Raw genomic sequence first — 21,227 nt, 5'->3', positions numbered from 1 at the left:
GCACACCCTGATATACACCTCAGATATACTCCATCGCTGATCTTCATCATGTAAGAAACAGTTTATAAGGAGATCAGAGATCACCAAAGACATGGATGAAGGAGCAGTAACTCCAAAGGCGTAGCCTCTATTGCGTGTATTATCTATTTGATCCTGTACATCCGATGACGTCACTTTCACATCCGTTCCACGCTGGTTTCAAATCCTGGTGGCCACAGGACGTCTATGGAGCGGATGGTGCCACATCGATGGACTGACCCTCCATCCAGCTGGATACTCACTTGCATTGTGCAAGTGCATTTTTAACCTACTAATAAATGGATTGCTAAAACTCTGCACTGAGCTGACGCTTCCTTCTCTTCCCCCTTCTTGTTTCCTACCCAGAGCTGGCTTACTTTAAGGACAGCTGCCCCCATTGAAAATGCCAGTCACATGGCTAAAATAAAGATCCCTCCACATGTATTAAAACGGTTGGAATTGAGCTTTATATACTTTATTTCAATTTTCACTTTGGTTTTCATGATTTAGTTTTACATTTATAAATATTAAAGCCTAAGCAAAAATCGTTGTAATTTTTTTTTTTTAATTGGCTGGATTTTATCTGTGATATAATCTACGTATAATCATGAATAATAGAAGAATGGAGCTCAAGCCACAGAAAATGATTAAATGTATCGTAGACTGCAGTATTTATATTCACAACAAGGTGGCGATCTAACTTGGAACACACAGACAGGAAGTGATGTAGGATAAACACAGGAAGTGATGTAAGATACAGACAGGAAGTTATATAGGAGTATAAATAGGGAGTTCCTGGGAAGAAATAGTTGAAAGGAAGTAGAGAGAAGACATTGCTGGAACTGGCTGCAGAGGAGGTAATAAGATATTATTTTATATTTACTCCCAGTAAACCCCCCCCCCCCGTCATGTCCGTCCTCTTCCTCCATAGTCACTGTGACATCTTTTATGGTTTATAAAACAGATAATTCAGAATGTATAGAACTATTTAGCTAACTGTACAGAGCCTCTGGTTTATAGACCAGATACATCCTAAATATAGAACCATGTATCCAACTGTACATCCAGAGCCTCTGGTTTATATACCAGATACATCCTAAATATAGAGTCACTTATCCAACTGTCCATCCAGAGCCTCTGGTTTATATACCAGATACATCCTAAATATAGAGTCACTTATCCAACTGTCCATCCAGAGCCTCTGGTTTATATACCAGATACATCCTAAATATAGAGTCACTTATCCAACTGTCCATCCAGAGCCTCTGGTTTATAGACCTGTTACATCCTAAATATAGAGCCATTTATCCAACTGTCCATCCAGAGCCTCTGGTTTATAGACCAGATACATCCTAAATATAGAGCCATTTATCCAACTGTCCATCCAGAGCCTCTGGTTTATAGACCAGATACATCCTAAATATAGAACCATTTATCCAACTGTCCATCCAGAGCCTCTGGTTTATAGACCAGATACATCCTAAATATAGAGCCATTTATCCATCCTCCATAAAGCTGTCTCTGGGGTTGTTGGCTCTTATCACTGTGAGATAATGGACACCATGGCCCAGATTCTCGTAGAATGGCGTAACTTAGGGCGGGCGTAACGTATCTCATTTACGTTACACCGCCGCAAGTTTTTCAGGCAAGTGCTTTATTCACAAAGAACTTGCCTGTAAAGTTGCGGCGGCGTAGCGTAAATCACCCGGCGCAAGCCCGCCTAATTCAAATTAGGCGGGTAGGGGGTGTGTAGCATTTAAATTAAGCGCGTTCCCGCGCCGAACGTACTGTGCATGCGCCGTCCGTAAAATATCCCAGGGTGCATTGCTCCAAATGACGTCGTAAGGACGTCATTGGTTTCGACGCCCCATTCACGGATGACTTACGCAAACGACGTAAATTTATAAATTTCAAAGCGGGAACGACGGCCATACTTAACATTGGTTGCGCCTCATATAGCAGGGGCAACTTTACGCCGGGACAAGCCTAACGTAAACGTCGTAACTTTACTGCGTCGGCCGCGCGTACGTTCGGGAATTTGCGTATCTAGCTAATTTGCATACTCGACGGGGAAAACGACGGAGGCAACACCTATCGGACAAAAAAAAATTTGCATTTAAGATCCGACGGCGTAAGAGCCTTACAGCCTGTCGGCTCTAATGGATATATATGCGTAACTGATTCTAAGAATCAGTCGCATAGATACGACGGCACAGATTAGGACTTACGACGGCGTACATGGCGTTGCGCCGTCGTAAGCCCTTTGAGAATCTGGGCCCATGTCTCTGGATCAGGATATGGGGAGGAAGAAGACTGAACTGCAGTACAAGTTCTAATGAAAGCAACAGAGGGAATGAAACTACACTACATTGAATAAGGGATGATTTTTGTGATTTGATGGAAGTGATGCTGCAGTTCTGTACCTCACAGAATGTTAGTTTAAGATTGTTGGTTCTCTATGGTTTCTCATCATAACCAGTTGTCCTGTCTCTGTCATGTGATCCTAAACACCAATCACAGCACAGATGCCCCCAGGCCTATATTGCAGTGCTGTGGAGTCGGAGGAGATTTGGGGTACCTGGAGTCGGAGTCGGCAAACAATGCACCGACTCCGACTCCTACTAAATTTAGATTGGAATTAAAAAAGCAAGTTTAAATGTCCCAATTCACAAAAAGTTATAATTAATGACTTCTCTACTGTAAGAATAAAGACCAATGTATGCAGTGCCTCACGTAACCGTAAAACGAACACGTTAAGTGACCGTGAAGAAGCATGCTTTTCATGTGCTTCACTATATGGCACGCAACGCACAATTAGGAGCGGCAATACCTATACTTTCCATAGTGTTGTGTTCTGCTGTTACAGGGAACGCAGCGCCCATGGGTAACCTAGCCTCTCACTGATAAGGGATTAAGTAAATATGTTTTTTGCAGGACTAGCGACACTTGTATAAGTGAAGGGAATGGAGGGTTAACTAGTTCAAGACTGAAGCTGTAAACCATTGGAAAAACTGCTGTCATTCAGCTAAGGCTATAAAAACTCCTGTGGTAATGACATGTATGTTGCCTTTCTTTACTTCAAGGAATGTATAAGAGTTTAACAAGGCCTTCAAAATAGTATGAATAGCTGTCTGAGGAGTCAGCTCTGGAAAAACTCTGTGCAGACATTATTCATCCCAGTACAGTCCATATAATTCCTAACAACCAGCAGCTGTCTTCTCAGATTATCACCTATCACAGTGCCTCCTCCTCACTGCCGGACAACAAAGGTAACCAGTTGCAAGAAGGTTCTAGAAGTCGCCAACGAGTTTGTTGATCCGCTGACAGGAGAGGTGAGCGTGTGCCGGGAATTCTGGTACATTATTAAGTAACAGACAAGGAATGTGTCTGGATGGTGACTGTATCATTGTGTGTGTCAGGTTCCTATAAGGTGTCAGGATGTCACTGTCAATTTCTCCATGGAGGAGTGGGAGTATTTAGAAGGACACAAGGATCTCTACAAGGACGTCATGATGGAGAATCAGCCGCCCCTCACATCACCGGGTAAGAGGAGACTTTATCGTAAAGGAGAGAGCAGTACGGAGGCTCCACCTAGATCCCCCATCATCTGATAAACACATAGAAACAATTTATTCAGTCAGTGTGTGTGTTTCCTACAGATAGATCCAGTAATGGGAACCCACCAGAGAGATGTCCCCATCCTCTGTATTACCGGGACCCTACACAAGAAGATCACACCATCCCCCAGCATGATCAGGTAGGTGGGACTGAGCATGTAGACCTAAAAATATATTTGCGGTATGGGGTAACATTCCTATATGTAATCGCTTGCTCCTTTTTACAAATGTTTTCCTTCATCTTTTGGGGTTTAGGGTGCAAAACTAAAAGGCATTAAGGTTGAGGTTAAAGAGGAAGAAGAAGAGACGTTGGTGAATGGAGATCAGCCGTCTATGAAGGAGGGTTGTCCTCTGTATTCCCAGAATTCTACATGGGAAGATCACCACTATACAGAGAATGATCAGGTAGACGGGACTGGGTGAAAAACTCAAAACAAATTCTATAAGAGGACATTCTTCTATGTAATCTCTTATTATTGGCAGCAGTGTTTCCAGATGTTATATTTAATCACCTCTGGAATTTAGAATGAAGAACGGAAAGACATCAAAGTTGAGCATAAAGAGGAAGAAGAAGAGAGGTTGGTGAGTGGAGATCAGCAGTCTATGGAGGAGAGGGAGATGATTATGAAAAGTAAACAGGAGGAATTCTCTCTACATATCGACACAAGTAAGTCATAAACACTAAATGAAGAAAGTTCACTGTAACAAAACTTCCCAAACTCTGCTTGAGTTCTTTCACTGTATACCGATTTCTCCCACCAGAGAGATGTCCCCGTCCTCTGTATTCCCGGGATTCAACACAGAAAGGTCAAACCATCCCCCACCATCATCAGGTAGGTGGGACTGAGCAACCAGAACAGAATTCTAAGCTACAGTATGAGATGACATTCTTCTATGTAATCTCGTGTTCCTTTTTCATGTATTCTATCATCTTCGGGGTTTAGGGTGATGAATTGAAAGACATCAAAGTTGAGATTAAACAGGAAGAAGAAGAGACGTTGGTGAGTGGAGATCAGCAGTCTATGGAGGAGGGTTGTCCTCTGTATTCCCAGATTTCTACACAGGATGATCACCACTATACAGAGAATGATCGGGTAAATGGGACTGGAGAAAAATAACTCAAAAATAAATCTATAAGAGGACATTCTTCTGTGTAATCTCTTATTATTGGCAGCAGTGTTTCCAGACGTTATATTTTATCACCTTTTAAATTTAGACCGAAGAACTGAAAGGCATAAAAGTTGAGATTAAAGAAGAAGAAGAGAGGTTGGTGAGTGGAGATCAGCAGTCTATGGAGGAGGAGGAGATGATTCTGAAAAGTAAACAGGAGGAATCTTCTCTACATATGGACAGTAAGTAAGTCAAAAACAATAAATGCAAAAACAGTTCGCTATTTAATTCCACCTCTCTAAGAATAAAGGAAAACATTTTTTTTGGGAACAACTGCGCTAAGATGAAAGGTTGAGATTGATAAGCAGCAATTAAATTGTGTATAAGCAAATTATGAACAAGTGAAAAAAGGGGGAGATAATTGCGCTAAACTCTATTGTGCACTTGTGTCAAATTGTGACCAAATGTGTGCAATTAACGAGCAAATCTACACTGGAGGTGTAGAATTGTCCTATAGGACCAGGGGATCCAGTCACCTGTTCCCACTGGACACTGATAAATGTGAACCCAGTAGTCAATGATGCTGGGATGTGTCAATCTTAACTGCAATTTGACAAAATCAAGGGGCTGTGACTACCAGACCCTCTCAGGCAGTGACTATTTTAAGCCCAAAACAGTGCAGTGATGTACCATATATCTTAAATATTAATATTATAGAAATAATATACACAAAAATTCCAAAAGCCGTATTGGCAATGTTGGCTGAGATTAATCACAAAATTAATATTCTGTAGAAAAGTCCATACAGTCCAAATTTGGAAATTAGATAATTAATAAGTCCATATGGTTGTAAACACCCGTGAAATTCCAGAAACTGAAAACCAATTGTGAATCCACCACCAGTTGTGCAGGCTGCTTACCAGAACTTCAGGTCCTGCCGGACCACTATCAACTTATGTCTTAACCCAGGTTATTTATGGCAGTAGTGTATCCTCCACTTGCACCGAAGCCAAGCCGTATCCAGCGAAGGGTATAGAAAACAAGACAGAGCTCCACATGGCATAAAATCCGGGTGATTTATTTTAAAATAACATAATATGAATAACAACTCACATTTTGTAGATAAAAAAACAGCAATTGGCCTGTAACGCCGGCCGGACGTATGCAGGAACAACAGCCACTCGCTTGGAGAGATGAGGGGGATGGCGTCCACACGTCACTCACTCCACCCGGGTGGAGTGAGTGACGTGTGGACGCCATCCCCCTCATCTCTCCAAGCGAGTGGCTGTTGTTCCTGCATACGTCCGGCCGGCGTTACAGGCCAATTGCTGTTTTTTTATCTACAAAATGTGAGTTGTTATTCATATTATGTTATTTTAAAATAAATCACCCGGATTTTATGCCATGTGGAGCTCTGTCTTGTTTTCTATACCCTTCGCTGGATACGGCTTGGCTTCGGTGCAAGTGGAGGATACACTACTGCCATAAATAACCTGGGTTAAGACATAAGTTGATAGTGGTCCGGCAGGACCTGAAGTTCTGGTAAGCAGCCTGCACAACTGGTGGTGGATTCACAATTGGTTTTCAGTTTCTGGAATTTCACGGGTGTTTACAACCATATGGACTTATTAATTATCTAATTTCCAAATTTGGACTGTATGGACTTTTCTACAGAATATTAATTTTGTGATTAATCTCAGCCAACATTGCCAATACGGCTTTTGGAATTTTTGTGTATATTATTTCTATAATATTAATATTTAAGATATATGGTACATCACTGCACTGTTTTGGGCTTAAAATAGTCACTGCCTGAGAGGGTCTGGTAGTCACAGCCCCTTGATTTTGTCAAATTGCAGTTAAGATTGACACATCCCAGCATCATTGACTACTGGGTTCACATTTATCAGTGTCCAGTGGGAACAGGTGACTGGATCCCCTGGTCCTATAGGACAATTCTACACCTCCAGTGTAGATTTGCTCGTTAATTGCACACATTTGGTCACAATTTGACACAAGTGCACAATAGAGTTTAGCGCAATTATCTCCCCCTTTTTTCACTCTCTAAGAATAAAGCATGTATTTAAAATGTTACATGGATTGAAATATACCATACAGTTAGACAGTTGAATTTGGCTCGCTGTTTGGGTGGTATGTATGAGCCTGGTTATAAACGTTGACTATTTTACTTATACTACTGTTTGTTTGAAAACGCATCTCATTTAAAGTCCCAAAAACCCCCCTTTTTTTGTATCCAATAGGGATGGAGGCGTGTGTTTTTCATACGCCTCATTTAAAGTCCCAACCCTAGTTTTCTTTGTACCATATAGGGATGGAGATGCGTTTTGCTGATACCCTTATACTATTATGCGTTTTTTTTCCAGTGCTCTTCACCACAATACCAAGCATAGCTGGAGGCGGGGACACACCCCTAGTCACCTGTCCTCCATCTACCCATTAGTCTTTACATGCCTCCATTGAGGAGACTTCAAAAGTTTAGTTAGGACTGCAGATCGCAGAGAGCCTTGGCGCGGGCTCTGCAGCTTACTCATGTACTTGCAAATGCGTGCAACCAATCTCTGCTTTTAACATATACAGTTAGACAGTTGAATTTGGCTCGCTGTTTGGGTGGTATGTTTGAGCCTGGTTATAAACGTTGACTATTTTACTTATACTACTGTTTGTTTGAAAACGCATCTCATTTAAAGTCCCAAAACCCCCCCTTTTTTTGAAATATACCATATATCCATTGAGTAAAAAAAGAAATCCAAAGCGGAAGTAGATGCAGAGAAGGAGAAGAGAAACAAAACGCCACATAATGTTTGTAAATAACTCATTAGGTTAAAAGAATTCCTTCTTTATACCAAAAGGCAGATAATTCCCCAACAAGACAAGACATGTTTCATTAAAACTTTAAAAGCGCACTGAATGGGACCAGATACAGCAGTGTGACATCTGCACTAAGACTCTATCCTACATGTTTCGTCCAATAGGACGTCCTTAGGGGCCTCTAGTGCTGAATCTCTGCCACGTTTCTCCATCCTCTCTTGCAACATGCAGAACGATTGCACATTGGATCCAAAGCGGAAGTAGATCCAGAGGAGTAGAAAAAAAACACATTTTGTTTTTTCAAAATGCATTAGGCTAAAAATTCCTTCTTCCAAAGGGCAGATAATTCCCCAACAAGACAGGAACATGGTGCAGTATGTTTTATTAAAACTTTAAAGGAGCATACGAACATTCATAAACATTATTGGTAACTCACATGAAAAGACACTGCGTGAAACCTGATACAGCCGTCTGACATCTGCACTAAGACTCTACCCTACAGCTTTTGACCAATAGGACTTCCTCAGGGCCCTCTAGCTCTAAATTTCTGCCATGTTTCTCCATCTTCTCTTGTAGCCCGCAGAAGGATTGCATAATGGCAACAACCATGCCGTAAGTTTTACATATGTGGCAAACAAGACAAAACTATAGCGCAGCATGCTTTATTAAAACTTTAAAAGAGAATAAGAACATCCATAGATAGCATTTGTAACTTACATGAACAGTCGCTGCACGAAACCCGATACAGTGGTGTGACATCAGTGCTAAGACTCCATCCTACGTGTTTCTTCCAATAAGACATCCTCAGGGGCCTCTAGTGCAGAATCTCAGCTACTTTTCTCCATCCTCTCTTGTAACCTGCAGAACGATTGCACATTGGGAGTAACCGCGCTGCAAGTCTCATATATGGGGCAAACAAGACAAGGCAATAGTGCAGTATGTTTCATTAAAACTTTGAAAGCACATACAGACATAGACATCTGACCCTGGGGAAAGTCCACCACTGATCAATTTTTGTTTGCGTATGAAATATTGTGATTTTTTTATGTCATGATTCCTTATGCACAGGTCTAGTTGATTGATTGATATATTTACTATATGAATGGTATATTCTTGTTATGCTTTTGAAGACTAGAAGGTGGAAAGTCCCATTCTTCACCATAACCTTGTCATCAATGCATAAATACCGATGCTTAGTATGATTTGGGTGTTTTGTAATTCTCTGTTATAATTGCACCTAAATCAATGCCAGATCTCTGGGAATGTTTTGAAAGCTACACACATATCTATGACCTCTGAATACAAGATGTATGAGAACAGATATGACTTCTATTAAATATTGCTTTCCAGCAGATTCTCCCAAAGTCACCTCTGATTGGTTGGTTAGATCATCAGATCCTTCTAATCATGAGGAACCTTCTGATAAATCCCATACTATGACTTCAGATGTCCATCTAAGCTCATTGGGTCCTTCTAATCCTGAGGAACATTCTAATAAATCCCATACTATGACATCAGATGTCCATCTAAGCTCATTGGGTCCTTCTAATCTTGAGGAATCTTCTGATAAATCCCATACTATGACTTCAGATGTCCATCTAAGCTCATTGGGTCCTTCTAATCCTGAGGAACCTTCTGATGAATCCCATACTTTGACTTCAGATGTCCATCCAAGTTCTCACAGTGCTGACAGATCAACAGATCCATCCAATCCTCAGAAATCTTCTTTAAGCCATAAGAGGTTTCACACAGGAAAGCGTTCATTGTCATGTTCAGAGTGCGGGAAATCTTTCACTGTAAACAAAGATCTTCTTAGACATCAGAGAATTCACACAGGTGAACGTCCTTATCTATGTTTAGAGTGTGGCAAATATTTCACTAGAAAAGACAATCTTATTACACACCAGCGAATACACACGGGTGATCGTCCTTACTCATGTTCAGAGTGCGAGAAATCTTTCATTAAGAAAAGCGTACTTCTTAGACACCATAAAAAACACACAGGTGAGCGCCCTTATTTATGTTCAGAGTGCGGGAAATGTTTTACTGAGAAATCAAGCCTTGATAATCACCAGAGAATTCACACAGGTGTGCGCACTTGTTCGTGTTCAGAGTGCGGAAAATCTTTCATTGCAAAGAATGACCTTCGTAGACATCAGAGAAGTCATACAGGTCAAAATCCTCATTTATGTTTAGAGTGCGGGAAATGTTTCATTCTCAAAAGGCAACTTACTTTACACCAGAGAACTCACACAGGTGAACGTCCTTATTCATGTTCAGAGTGTGGGAAATCTTTCAGTGCAAATAATGACCTTCGTAGACATCGGAGAATTCACACGGGTGATCGTCCTCATTTATGTTTAGAGTGCGGGAAATCTTTCATTCGCAAAAGGCAACTTACTTTACACAAGAGAACTCACACAGGTGAGCGTCCTTTCCCTTGTACAGAGTGTGGCCAAAGCTTCCATGAAAAAGGAATACTTATTGTACACCAGAAAATTCACACAGGTGAGCGTCCTTTCCCTTGTTCAGAGTGCGGGAAATGTTTCCTTGAAAAAGGAAAACTTATTAGACATCAGAGAATACACACGGGGGAACGCCCTTATTCATGTTCAGAGTGTGGGAAATGTTTTACTAGAAAATACAATCTCCTTAATCACCAGAAAAGTCACACGGGTGAACATCCTTAGTTATGTTCAGGGTGCGGGAAATCTTTTGCTTTTGAAGGATTACTTTTTGAACTTAAGAGAATTCACACAGGTGAGCGTCCTTATCCATGTTTTAGAGTGTGGGAAATTCTTAATTCGTAAAAGAGACCTTATTATACACCAGAGAACTCACCCAGGTGAGTGTCTTTACTCATGTTCTAAGTGCGGGAAATGTTTTATTCACAAAGAAGGACTTGTTAAACACCAGAAAATTCACACGGGTGAGCGTCCCTGTTCATGCTCCGAGTGTGAAAAAACTTTCACCAAAAACGAGAACCTTCTTAGACACCAAAGAATTGATACATGTCCTTATTCATGTTGAGAGTGCGGGAAATTTTTCACTCAGATAAGAGGCCTTGTTAAACACCAGAGAATTCACACTGTGGAGCGACCTCACTGCATTCAGGATGCAGGAAATGTTTTATAAATAAAAAAGTCAGAGACATCAGAGATAACCAGCCTGCTGCTTCTTTTGACAAATGCACGATGGCTTAGACATGTGCGGTTCATTTTGTTCTGAATATAAATTTGGATGATTTTTCAATTCATCCGAATTTCGGAATTCCAATCGTAACAAATTCGAAATAATAATAATAATAATAATAATAATTTTTTAGACAAAATTTTAATAGTTTTCCAATCAGGTGGGAGGAGAGCTGTCGGAGAATGTAGTGTGGATGGTGGAGGAGAGCTGTCGGAGAATGTAGTGTGGATGGTGGAGGAGATCTGTCAGAGAATTTTATCGTGGATGGTGGAGGAGAGCTGTCGGAAAATGTAGTGTGGATGGTGGAGGGGAGCTGCCGGAGAATGTAGTGTGGATGGTGGAGGGGAGCTGTCGGAGAATGTAGTGTGGATGGTGGAGGAGAGCTGTCGGAGAATGTAGTGTGGATGGTGGAGGAGAGCTGTCGGAGAATGTAGTGTGGATGGTGGAGGAGAGCTGTCGGAGAATGTATTGTGGATGGTGGGAGGAGAGCTGTCGGAGAAGGGTACAAGTTCTGCCGGAGAGAATGTTGTGTAAATGAGTTGGGAAGCTCCAGAAGAGACTGGATCTGATAAGTTCTACATATTCTCTCCTAGAACATTAATTTCTGGTCATAGAAACTTCCGGCAGTGAAAGTGAAAGTTCCATAAGCTGTGATCAGCTGGTCAGGGCTGAGGACTCAGATCTGGGCTCCACTCTGTACACTGAACAGTTAAAATAAACAATTACGAAGCTTATTACTTTGTGCCTCAGTCTATTTTTCATGATTATAAATATTAAAATGCTGTTTTTCATTTGTTTTGTTTTTTATTCTTTCGCTAAAAATATAATCTGTGAGTGATAATAAATGTAGCGCCTGGTTACTTCCAAGTACCGGTGCTATTAAAATTTAGAGGGTGATCAGAGTGCTAATGACTCTGATTCCAATTACATTGTTCAAGTAGGGTCTCCGTTTCAGCTTAGCTGTATTGTGGGCTCATTCTGTTGTTGCTGGGGTGTTGTCTCACCCCAAGACGACAGGTGACAGCAGTGGAGTTAAGGCTTGGGTGTCCTTTACCAGCAGCCAATTAGGAGGGAGTGTCCTCGCTGGGCATGCTGGGAGAGGGTACTTATGGGACAGACGCCATTGAGTCGGGGTCTTCTTCATCCATTGTGGCACCCACCTTCAGGGTGGCCACATCACGGTGCCCCGGCGCTATGGCCTACCTGTTCCGGAACATTTGAGCAGCGACGGGGACCTAGTGATCGACTGGGTTCCCACTTTTGAGGATCCCAAGCGGTATAGCTGTTAGGTGGGGAGTCTGTCTGAGGAGTGCCATTGAGAGGCTGGCGGTCCAAAAGGATTGAGACAAACCAACAGGGATCAAGGTAGCCGGACACTGAAGGATTAATCACCTGTCAGTCGGTACCTGGGCCATGTTAAGAAGGAGATCCAGGCATAATTCACCTAAGAAGGATCGCCTCCGTATCTGCAATCAGTGAGGGCCTGTGGCAGAGGTGTCTCCCTGAAGTCCATTACAGGAGGGTCTGTGGCAGAGACTTTTCCTCAAGTCCAAGTTCATCTCAGGAGGGTCTGTGGCAGAGACTTTATCCTAAAAAGGTTTGAGTGATACTCTGACTGCCAGGTCAGGTAGAGAGGCCTGTCCGGGTACGCTAAGCCCACTCAGGCAGGAGTGGTACAGAAAGTGTTACATATGGGAGCAGGACTGTTCCAAATACTACGCCTGAATCTGCTGTTCTCCTTTTTCTTTCAAACTCTATCCTTTCATCACCGGTTCATTGCTTTTACCCGGCTGGGTAATAAAGAGCACAGAAATAACACTTGTTGCGGACATTTCTTTACTACTGCTATATGCACCATTCACCCCTAGGAATTCGGAAAGAGCAACGAGGTAAATGTGCCACCCAAAACAACCAGCAGCTCCTCCGGGGGTAGTGCTACAACAGTGCCGATCCTGACCTCCCTGGGGCCCTAAGCAAAATGACATGTCACATTAAAGTTGAGAAGCGAGGGGGGGGGGGCTGCTGAAAATGACATGTCACATTAAAGTTGAGAAGCGGGGGGGGGGGCTGCTTAAAATGACATGTCACATTAAAGATTAAAGTTGAGAAGTGGGGGGAGGGGGTGTTCTGCTATTGGAGATGACATCTTACAATAAATTGTGAAACGGGGGGTGCTGACTTCTTACCTCTTCTGCCATGCAGCCAGCGAGTTGAGAGCCGGGGTGAGGGGCCGAAAATTACTTCTCACCAGGCGGGGTCTCTAGTAATTTTGGTTGGGGGGCCCTCCGCAACTTTGCGGGGCCGTAAGCAGCTTGCATAGTGAGCCTATAGGGCGGATCGCCCTGTGCTACAATAACATATGTATACATTTAAGCCTTTTTTTTGGGGGTTTGCCTCTCCATATTATTATAGCTAATATTATTCCTAATATCACAATTAATATGAACAGAATAACCCATTAGAGGATCAGACATATGTATTATATAATTAGGAGGGAAATAAAAAAAAAAAACTATCCATTTCAGTATTCATTTACATATATTTTATAATTTTATCTATATTTTTTATTATAACTTCTCATTTGTCAAGTATACACTCAGGAGTAAAATATCCCAAAAAAATAAGAATGCACCAAAAAGAAGCTGTCAATTTATAACAAAAACAGGCTGCAGTACTAAACATTTTCACAAGGTGGTGATCTCACTTATTTTTCGGGGGAACGCCGAGCAGCGAGATGATACCAAACAAAGAACTACAGACAGGAAGTTCCAGATCAGAGGTCAGTCTGGAGAAGGAGGAAAGGAGACGTTAGAGCTGGCAGAGGTAATAAGATATTATATTCTATTTATACCCGGGAACCCCCCCCCCCCCCGTCATGTCCGTCCTCTTCCTCCATAGTCACTGTGATGTCTGTTTATAGTACATCTCCAACATAAATATAGAGCCATTTATCCAACTGTCCATCCAGAGCCTCTGGTTTATAGACCGGATACATCCTAAATATAGAACCATTTATCCAACTGTCCATCCAGAGCCTCTAGTTTATAGACCGGATACATCCTAATTATATCTCCTGATTTTTCTGGGTTGTCAGGATGTCACTGTCTATTTCTCCAAGGAGGAGTGGGAGTATTTAGAAGGACACAAGGATCTCTACAAGGACGTCATGATGGACAATCAGCTGCCCCTCACATCACCGGGTAAGAGGAGACTTTATTATAAAGGAGATAGCTAAGGATGAGCTCTGGCATGTTCGCACAGTACACGTGCAGAGCCCACCAGGAAGTCGGCACCCGCGCTGCGCTAATCACAGCCAGGGAGACATTGTCCAATGCTCGGCTGCAGAGATCGGGAAATGTCTGCCTGGCTGTGATTAGCGCAGCGCGGGTGCCGACTTCCTGGCGGGCTCTGCACGTGAACTGTGCGAACACGCCAGAGCTTATCCTTAGAGATAGCAGTTTCGGAAGGCTCCACCTCGATCCCCCATTATCTGATAAACACATAGAAACAATGTATTCAGTCAGTGTGTGTGTTTCCTACAGATGGATCCAGTAATGGGAACCCACCAGAGAGATGTCCTCGTCCTCTGTATTCCCAGAATTCCACACAGGAAGACCACCATCATCAGGTAGGTGGTACTGAGCATGTAGACCTAAAAATATATTAGCGGTATGGGGTAACATTCCTATATGTCATCTCTTGCTCCTTTTTACAAATGTATTCTTTAATTTTTGAGGTTTAGGGTGAAAAACTAAAAGACTTTAAAGTTGAAGTTAAAGAAGAAGAGGAAGAAGAGAGGTTGGTGAGTGGAGATCAGCAGTCTATGGAGGAGGGTTGTCCTCTGTATTATCAGAATTCTACATGGGAAGGTCACCACTATACAGAGAATGATCAGGTACTGTAGATGGGACTGGGCGAAAAAGTCAAAAATAATTCTATAAGAGGACATTTTATTATTGGCAGCAGTGTTTCCAGATGTTATATTTTATCATCTCTGGAATTTAGAATGAAGAACGGAAAGACATCAAAGTTGAGGGTAAAGAGGAAGAAGAAGAGAGGTTGGTGAGTGGAGATCAGCAGTCTATGGAGGAGGGGGAGAAGATTATGGAAAGTAAACTGGAGGAATCCTCTCTACATATGGACACAAGTAAGTCATAAACACTAAATGAAGAAAGTTCACATTCTACTTATCTAAGCATAAAGCATGTAGTTACATGGATTGAAATATACCATATGTCCACTGAGTAAAAAAATCCAAAGTGGCAGTTGATCCAGGGGAGGACAGAAAAGCCACATAAAGTGTGTCCTTAAAAGACTTCCTTCTTTGTTCCAAAAGACGGATAATTCCCCAGATCAATATTCTACAACTATTCAAACTATAGAAGCTCTTTCAATCTGCTAGAACAAGTTCCCATGGAAGACTACGAAAGGTCCATCTCCATTCCTCAATATAACGTTATAAATCTGCAGTAATGTTTCATGCCCTGTCTGTTCCCGACAAATGAGGAGGAGATACTGTACACCATATGAAAGGTCCATCTCCATCCCTCAATATAACGTCATGTTCCCAACAAATGAGGAGGAGATACTGTACACCATATGAAAGGTCCATCTCCATTCCTCAATATAACGTCATGTTCCCAACAAATGAGGAGGAGATACTGTACACCATGTAAAGGCTTTATCTACAATTCCTTATTTTTATCCAACTGATGTATCAGAGACAATCTAGAACTTGAGGGCTCCATGTGACCCTGTTGTACTTATTGTGAGCAGGCCCGGATTTACTCCCTGTGCCACCCCAAGGCCGGGTCCTTCAATGCCGATATCCCCCCCCCCCCCACACACACACACAGGGGCCAATAGCTGCCGACTGTATCACAGGAGCGCGCTCCCAAGAACTAACCCATATGCAAGAGAGCTCACATGAAGGGGGTTAGTTCTTGCGAGGAGGAGCCGAGACAGCCGCCGATCCCCCATCACAGATTCCCCTCATCAAAAAGCCGCCATATAAGGTCATCCATCACAAAGCCCCCCATAAAAGATCCCCTATCACAGACTCATCTATTATTACAATGTAATATAAAATTAAATAGTTCAACTCACCATAATGCAGAATGAGTGGGAGCCCTGATGTCACTGTCCTCAGCCAGCGGAGTGCTCCTTACATCTCAGGTGTCACTGTCCCCAGCGGAGTGCTTCCTTACATCTCAGGTGTCACTGTCCCCAGCGGAGTGCTTCCTTACATCTCAGGTGTCACTGTCCCCAGCGGAGTGCTTCCTTACATTTCAGGTGTCACTGTCCCCAGTGGAGTGCTTACTTACATCTCAGGTGTCACTGTCCCCAGCCAGCGGAGTGCTTCCTTACATCTCAGGTGTGCCCCCCCCCCCCCATTAGAGCCCTATATCCCAGCAGGCAGCAGCAGTGTCTCTGCCGCCATTACTGAAGGCTGAGGGGGGAACAAATTAGAGGCAAACATTTTCCAGAAGACCACAGATGAGTTATAAACAAGAAGGAAGCCTGCCGAGTGGCTACAATAGGAATTGAGCGACGGCACCGCCCACCCGCCACCCCTTTCCACAACAGGTCACAGATGACAGACAGTGACCTGGTGGGTGGTGCCGCAGCTCCATTTCTATTGTAGCCACTCGGCAGGCTCCCTTCTTGATTATAACTAGTCTGTGGTCTTCTGGAAAATGGCTGCCGGCGGAGACATTGTCTCCGCCGGCCGTGGACCTCCAGCGGCGGCGAAAAATAGTACATTACACTTTGCCGCCGCCCGTGGGGGGGCTATGTTAGTGTGGGGGGGGCCGCCGCGAAAGCCGAGAAGTTGCCGCAGGAGCGACGCCATCCCTTCACCCACTGCCGCCCCGAGGCCTGGCCTCGGTGGCCTTGTGGGAAATCCGTCCCTGATTGTGAGGCTCTCAAACATGGGCCGCCGTAGTTAGAGTTTTCCTTACCTAGATGATTACTCCAGCAATCCAACTGCCATTTGTTGGTTAAATGGTTTCATTCATTTTTTTTCACATTTCTTTTCCCCCTTGTAGTATGTTTTCTCTCTCTGACCATCTTGCCCAGTGTATACATATGACTTTTGAATACAAAATGTATGAGAACAGATATGACTTCTATTAAATATTGCTTTCCAGCAGATGGACGGTGTTTCTGGAATATAAATCCATCGGAGGGACATCTTATTATATCTCCAGATTGTAAGGCAGAAGATACCGACATTCCACAATATTCTCCCAAAGTCACCTCTGATTGGTTGGTTATATCATCAGATCCTTCTAATCCTGAGGAACCTTCTGATAAATCCCATACTATGACTTCAGATGTCCTTCCAAGTTCTCACAGTGCTGACAGATCACCAGATCCATCCAATCCCCAGAAATCTTGTTTAAGCCATAAGAAGGTTCACACAGAAGAGCGTTCATTGTCATGTCATGGTCATTGTCATGAGTGCGGGAAATCTTTCGCTACAAACAAAAACCTTCTTAGACACCAGAGAATTCACACTGGTGAGCGTCCCTATTCATGTTCAGAGTGCGGGAAATGTTTCACTCAGAAACAACAGCTTATTGTACACCAGAGAATTCACACAGGTGAGCGTCCCTATCAATGTTCAGAGTGCGAGAAAAGTTTCATTCGGAAAGCAGTTCTGGTTTCCCATCAAAGAATTCACACCGGTGAGCGTCCTTTCTCTTGTTCAGAGTGCGGGAAAGGTTTCCTTAAAAAAGCAACCCTTATTATACACCAGAGAAATCACACAGGTGAGCGTCCTTATTTATGTCCAGAGTGCGGGAAATGTTTCATTGAAAAAAAGCACCTTCTTAGACATCAGATAACTCACACGGGTGAGCGTCCTTTTTCATGTTCAAAGTGTGGGAAAAGTTTTACTTCTAAAGGGGAACTTGTTGTACATCTGAAAATTCACACAGGTGAGCGTCCTTTCTCTTGCTCAGAGTGTGGGAAATGTTTCATTAGAAAAGGAAATCTTACTGAACACCTGAGAATTCACACGGGTGAGCGTCCTTATTCATGTTCAGAGTGCGGGAAATCTTTTGCTCAGGAAGGAGCACTTTTTGCACATCAGAAAATTCACACAGGTGAGCGTCCTCATCCATGTTCTGAGTGCGGGAAATCCTACATTCATAAAAGAGACCTTGTTAAACACCAGAAAATTCACACAGGTGAGCGTCCTTATCCATGTTCAGAGTGCGGGAAATCCTACATTCATAAAAGAGACCTTGTTAATCACCAGAAAATTCACACGGGTGAGCGTCCTAATTCATGTTCAGAGTGCGGGAAATGTTTTAATGCGAAAGAACACCTTGTGCAACACCAGAGACTTCACGCAGGTCCGAATCTGACGCTCAGGAAGGAGCACTTTCTGAACATCAGAGAACTCACACAGGTGAACGCCCTTATGCATGTCCAGAGTGCGGGAAATCTTTCTCTTATACAGGAGGCCTTGTTAAACACAGGAGAATTCACACTGGTGAGCGTCCCTATTCATGTTCAGAGTGCGGGAAATGTTTCAGTGTAAAAGGACACCTTGTGCAACACCAGAGAATTCACACGGGTGAGCGTCCTTCATGTTCAGAGTGGGGGAAATTTTTCAATCATAAAGGAAACCTTCTGAAACACCAGATAATGCACATCACAGAGTGTCCTGATTGCATTCAGAGTGCGGGAAAAGGTTTACAGATCGAAAAAATCTGAGACATCAGAGAGAAGCCACCTGCTGATTCCTTTGACAAACGTACAATGGCTTTTCCAGGTGGAACTGTTGAGTCCAGATGTTGGAGGATAAGAAAATTGTTTTTCAAAGGGGTACAACCCCGGCAAAACGAATATTCCATTTCTAGGTGGAGTTTGATGGAGCGAGTCTTCCCTTTTTTTTCCGTTATTTCTTGGAGACTCTGATGATGGGACATACCAAGAGAACAGATGTTACCCTACGAGCCTCGGATTCTCCTAGGGAGGGGGTCAGATAGTCCCAAGTGGTGTACAAAGCACATCACAGTACATTGGGGGATAAGTATGAATGTTTTAGTTTTTAGGGGTGCGGTGTGATCGGTATAAACCCATAAGGAATAAATTATAGGTACCGTATTTGCCGGCGTATAAGACGACCCCCTAATTTTCCAGCTAAAAGCTTGGTTTTGGGATATACTCGCCATATAAGACGACCCCCTTGCTTCACTGTGCCATTACATGCCTCACTGCTCCCGTGCCAATACATGCCTCACTGTTCCCGTGCCATTACATCCCCCACCTGAACGATCCCTTACCTTATCCCTGACATGCAGTCTCAGTCAGATTGTGGGTGTACATTGTTTAAAATCCGTGCCTTCTCCTCGTGCTGTTCCGTGATAGGCGGAACATTCACTTTCCCAGCAGCGCCTGTGTTCAGTGTTCCGCCTATCACGGATGTCCTCTTGTCCAAGGCCGAAGATGAGAAGACCGCCGTGATAGGCGGAACACTGAACAGAGGCGTTGCTGTGAAACAGTGTTCCGCCTATCACGGAACAGCACCAGGAGGAGGCGCGGCTTTTGAACAATGGACGCCCGCCAGGCATACAGGTACCGGCGTATAAGACGACCCCAGACTTTTAAAGGGAAAATTTGAAGTACAAAAGGTCATATTATACGCCGGAAAATACGGTACACGGATCTCATATGAAATAGTACTGAGCTTGTCCAATATTTACACCGACAGCACCATGAAAATTGCCCGATTGGTGGTCAGTTGGAGAAAAGCACACGTAGACCCTGATCATAATAATAACCACATCCTGGATGAGATATTATTCTGAGTGAACAATGTGTGGTGGGGACGTAGACCCTGATCATAGAAGAATGTCTCATCCAGGATGTGGTTATTATTGAGTGAACAATGTGTGGTGGGGACTTTTCAGCATTGCAGTGTAAAACTCCAAAAGAGATTGGATCTGATGAGTTCTGAAAGGTCCTCTCCTAGTACAAACATTCCTGGTGGTAGAATCCTTTGGCAGTGAAAGTGAAAGTTCCAATCTGTGGTATAAATCTGAGCTGTGATTAGCTGGTCAGGGCTGAAGACTCAGATCTGTGCTCTACTCTATACACTGAGCACTTACCTGGCACAAGTGCGGAATCCCTGGTGAGAAGAGGAAGTTTTGATCCCTAATGATACAAATCGGGAGATTGGTTACTTTATTTCATGGATTTTCTAGCAAGAATAATTTACGATGACGTCAGATGTGTAAATTTACTAGAATGGGACATGTTCCTTGGTGTGCCTCATAACACCGACATACTTTCATGAAAAATATACATTTTAAAACACTGTCAACATGTTGCTGTTTTTCATTATATTTGATCATCTTTTGTATTGTACATGAAATATAATTAGCGTGCGATAATAAAGAAAATTAGTCTTTTGTAAATAAAAAATATTAATCCTAAAATAAAAATATAGAATGTAAAATGAAGTAGTTTCAGTTTCGCATACATACTGTATTATTACATCCCCAGAACGTGTATTAGCCACTTGAAGACCAGGCCTTTTCTGGTACTTTTTGTGTTTAAATCAGTTTTTTCTCGAAAATTACCTATAACCCCCAAACATTAAATAAAATATATATATATATATATTTTTTTAGCAGAGACCATAGGGAATAAAATGGCAATCATTGCAATATTTTATGTCACACAGTATTTGTGTAGCTGTTTTTGAAACACATTTTTTTGGGGGGCTATAAAATTGCGCACACTTGTAGAATGGCGACAAACTACTGTACTTAAAAATCTCCATAGGCCACACTTTTTCAGCTTACCTATTTAGAGCTACAAAGGAGTTCTAGTGCTAGAATTATTGCTCTCACTCTAACAATCGCAGCGATACCTCACGTGTGGTTTGAACACTGTTTACATATGTGGGCGCGACTTGCTTCTGCATTTGCTTCTGCATGCAAGCTCGTCGGGACAGGGAGCTTTACAATTTTTTTGTTTTCTTATTTATTTTACTTCTTATATATTTTTTTACACGATCCATTAAAAAAAAAGTTTTGATCACTTTTATTCCTATTACAAGGAGTGTCCCTTACAACATCCCTTGTAATAGAAAAAGCATGACAGGTCCTAAAAAAGTTTGGTCCTTTTTTAAGGCCATTATTCGGGAGTGATGTCAGACATCTCTCCGGTCCTCCAAGGGCATAGAGTCAAGTGGGGGCCATCTTGCCCTAATGCGACTTCCTACCTATCGCTCCAGGGGATCGGATCGTTAAACCCTTTACCGACATCTCTGGGAAGCGGGGGAAAGGACCAGGAAGCCGTGGGAGGAGGGGGCATCTCTCCTGCTGCCCATAAAACTGATCCCATGGCGAATTCACTTTTATGTGAAAGAGGACCGTGCACTGTTTAAAAAAATACCAAAGTTATGGTAGCTAGCTGCTGCCATAACCACAGTATATAACA

The 21,227-nt window shown here is 42.8% G+C and overlaps 2 protein-coding genes and 1 long non-coding RNA gene across 3 annotated transcripts in view; all 3 read left to right on the top strand.

Moving 5' to 3' along the window:
- Window positions 1–21,227, top strand: part of LOC120910567 (zinc finger protein 850-like) — a gene marked incomplete at its 5' end in the record, with an annotated part of 44,771 nt that overhangs the window by 949 nt on the left and 22,595 nt on the right. The window contains 3 exons of the mRNA XM_040322325.1: window positions 3,891–4,040; window positions 14,772–14,913; window positions 16,916–18,311. Of these exons, the coding sequence (XP_040178259.1) occupies window positions 3,891–4,040; window positions 14,772–14,913; window positions 16,916–18,311 (1,688 nt within the window). The remainder of the gene's footprint in view (window positions 1–3,890; window positions 4,041–14,771; window positions 14,914–16,915; window positions 18,312–21,227) is intronic.
- Window positions 31–3,475, top strand: LOC120910306. The gene is made up of 3 exons (XR_005741513.1): window positions 31–875; window positions 3,242–3,350; window positions 3,438–3,475. It is a non-coding gene; the product is annotated as an uncharacterized LOC120910306 (long non-coding RNA).
- On the top strand, window positions 7,430–10,902 carry LOC120910118 (zinc finger protein 585B-like). The gene has a single exon (XM_040321990.1). It carries the CDS (start codon window positions 8,885–8,887, stop codon window positions 10,262–10,264), a length of 1,380 nt encoding a protein of 459 aa, XP_040177924.1. The 5' UTR covers window positions 7,430–8,884; the 3' UTR covers window positions 10,265–10,902.

The sequence above is a fragment of the Rana temporaria genome, chromosome 8, assembly GCF_905171775.1.
Source record: "Rana temporaria chromosome 8, aRanTem1.1, whole genome shotgun sequence".
Taxonomy (NCBI): Eukaryota; Metazoa; Chordata; class Amphibia; order Anura; family Ranidae; genus Rana; species Rana temporaria.
Note: the sequence above shows the minus strand (reverse complement) of the source record. Positions and strands in the feature narration are given on the sequence as shown.

Coding starts and splice junctions, on each gene's coding strand:
- LOC120910118 (XM_040321990.1), top strand. CDS start 8,885: ATGAGAACAGATATGACTTCTATTAAATATTGCTTTCCAGCAGATTCT.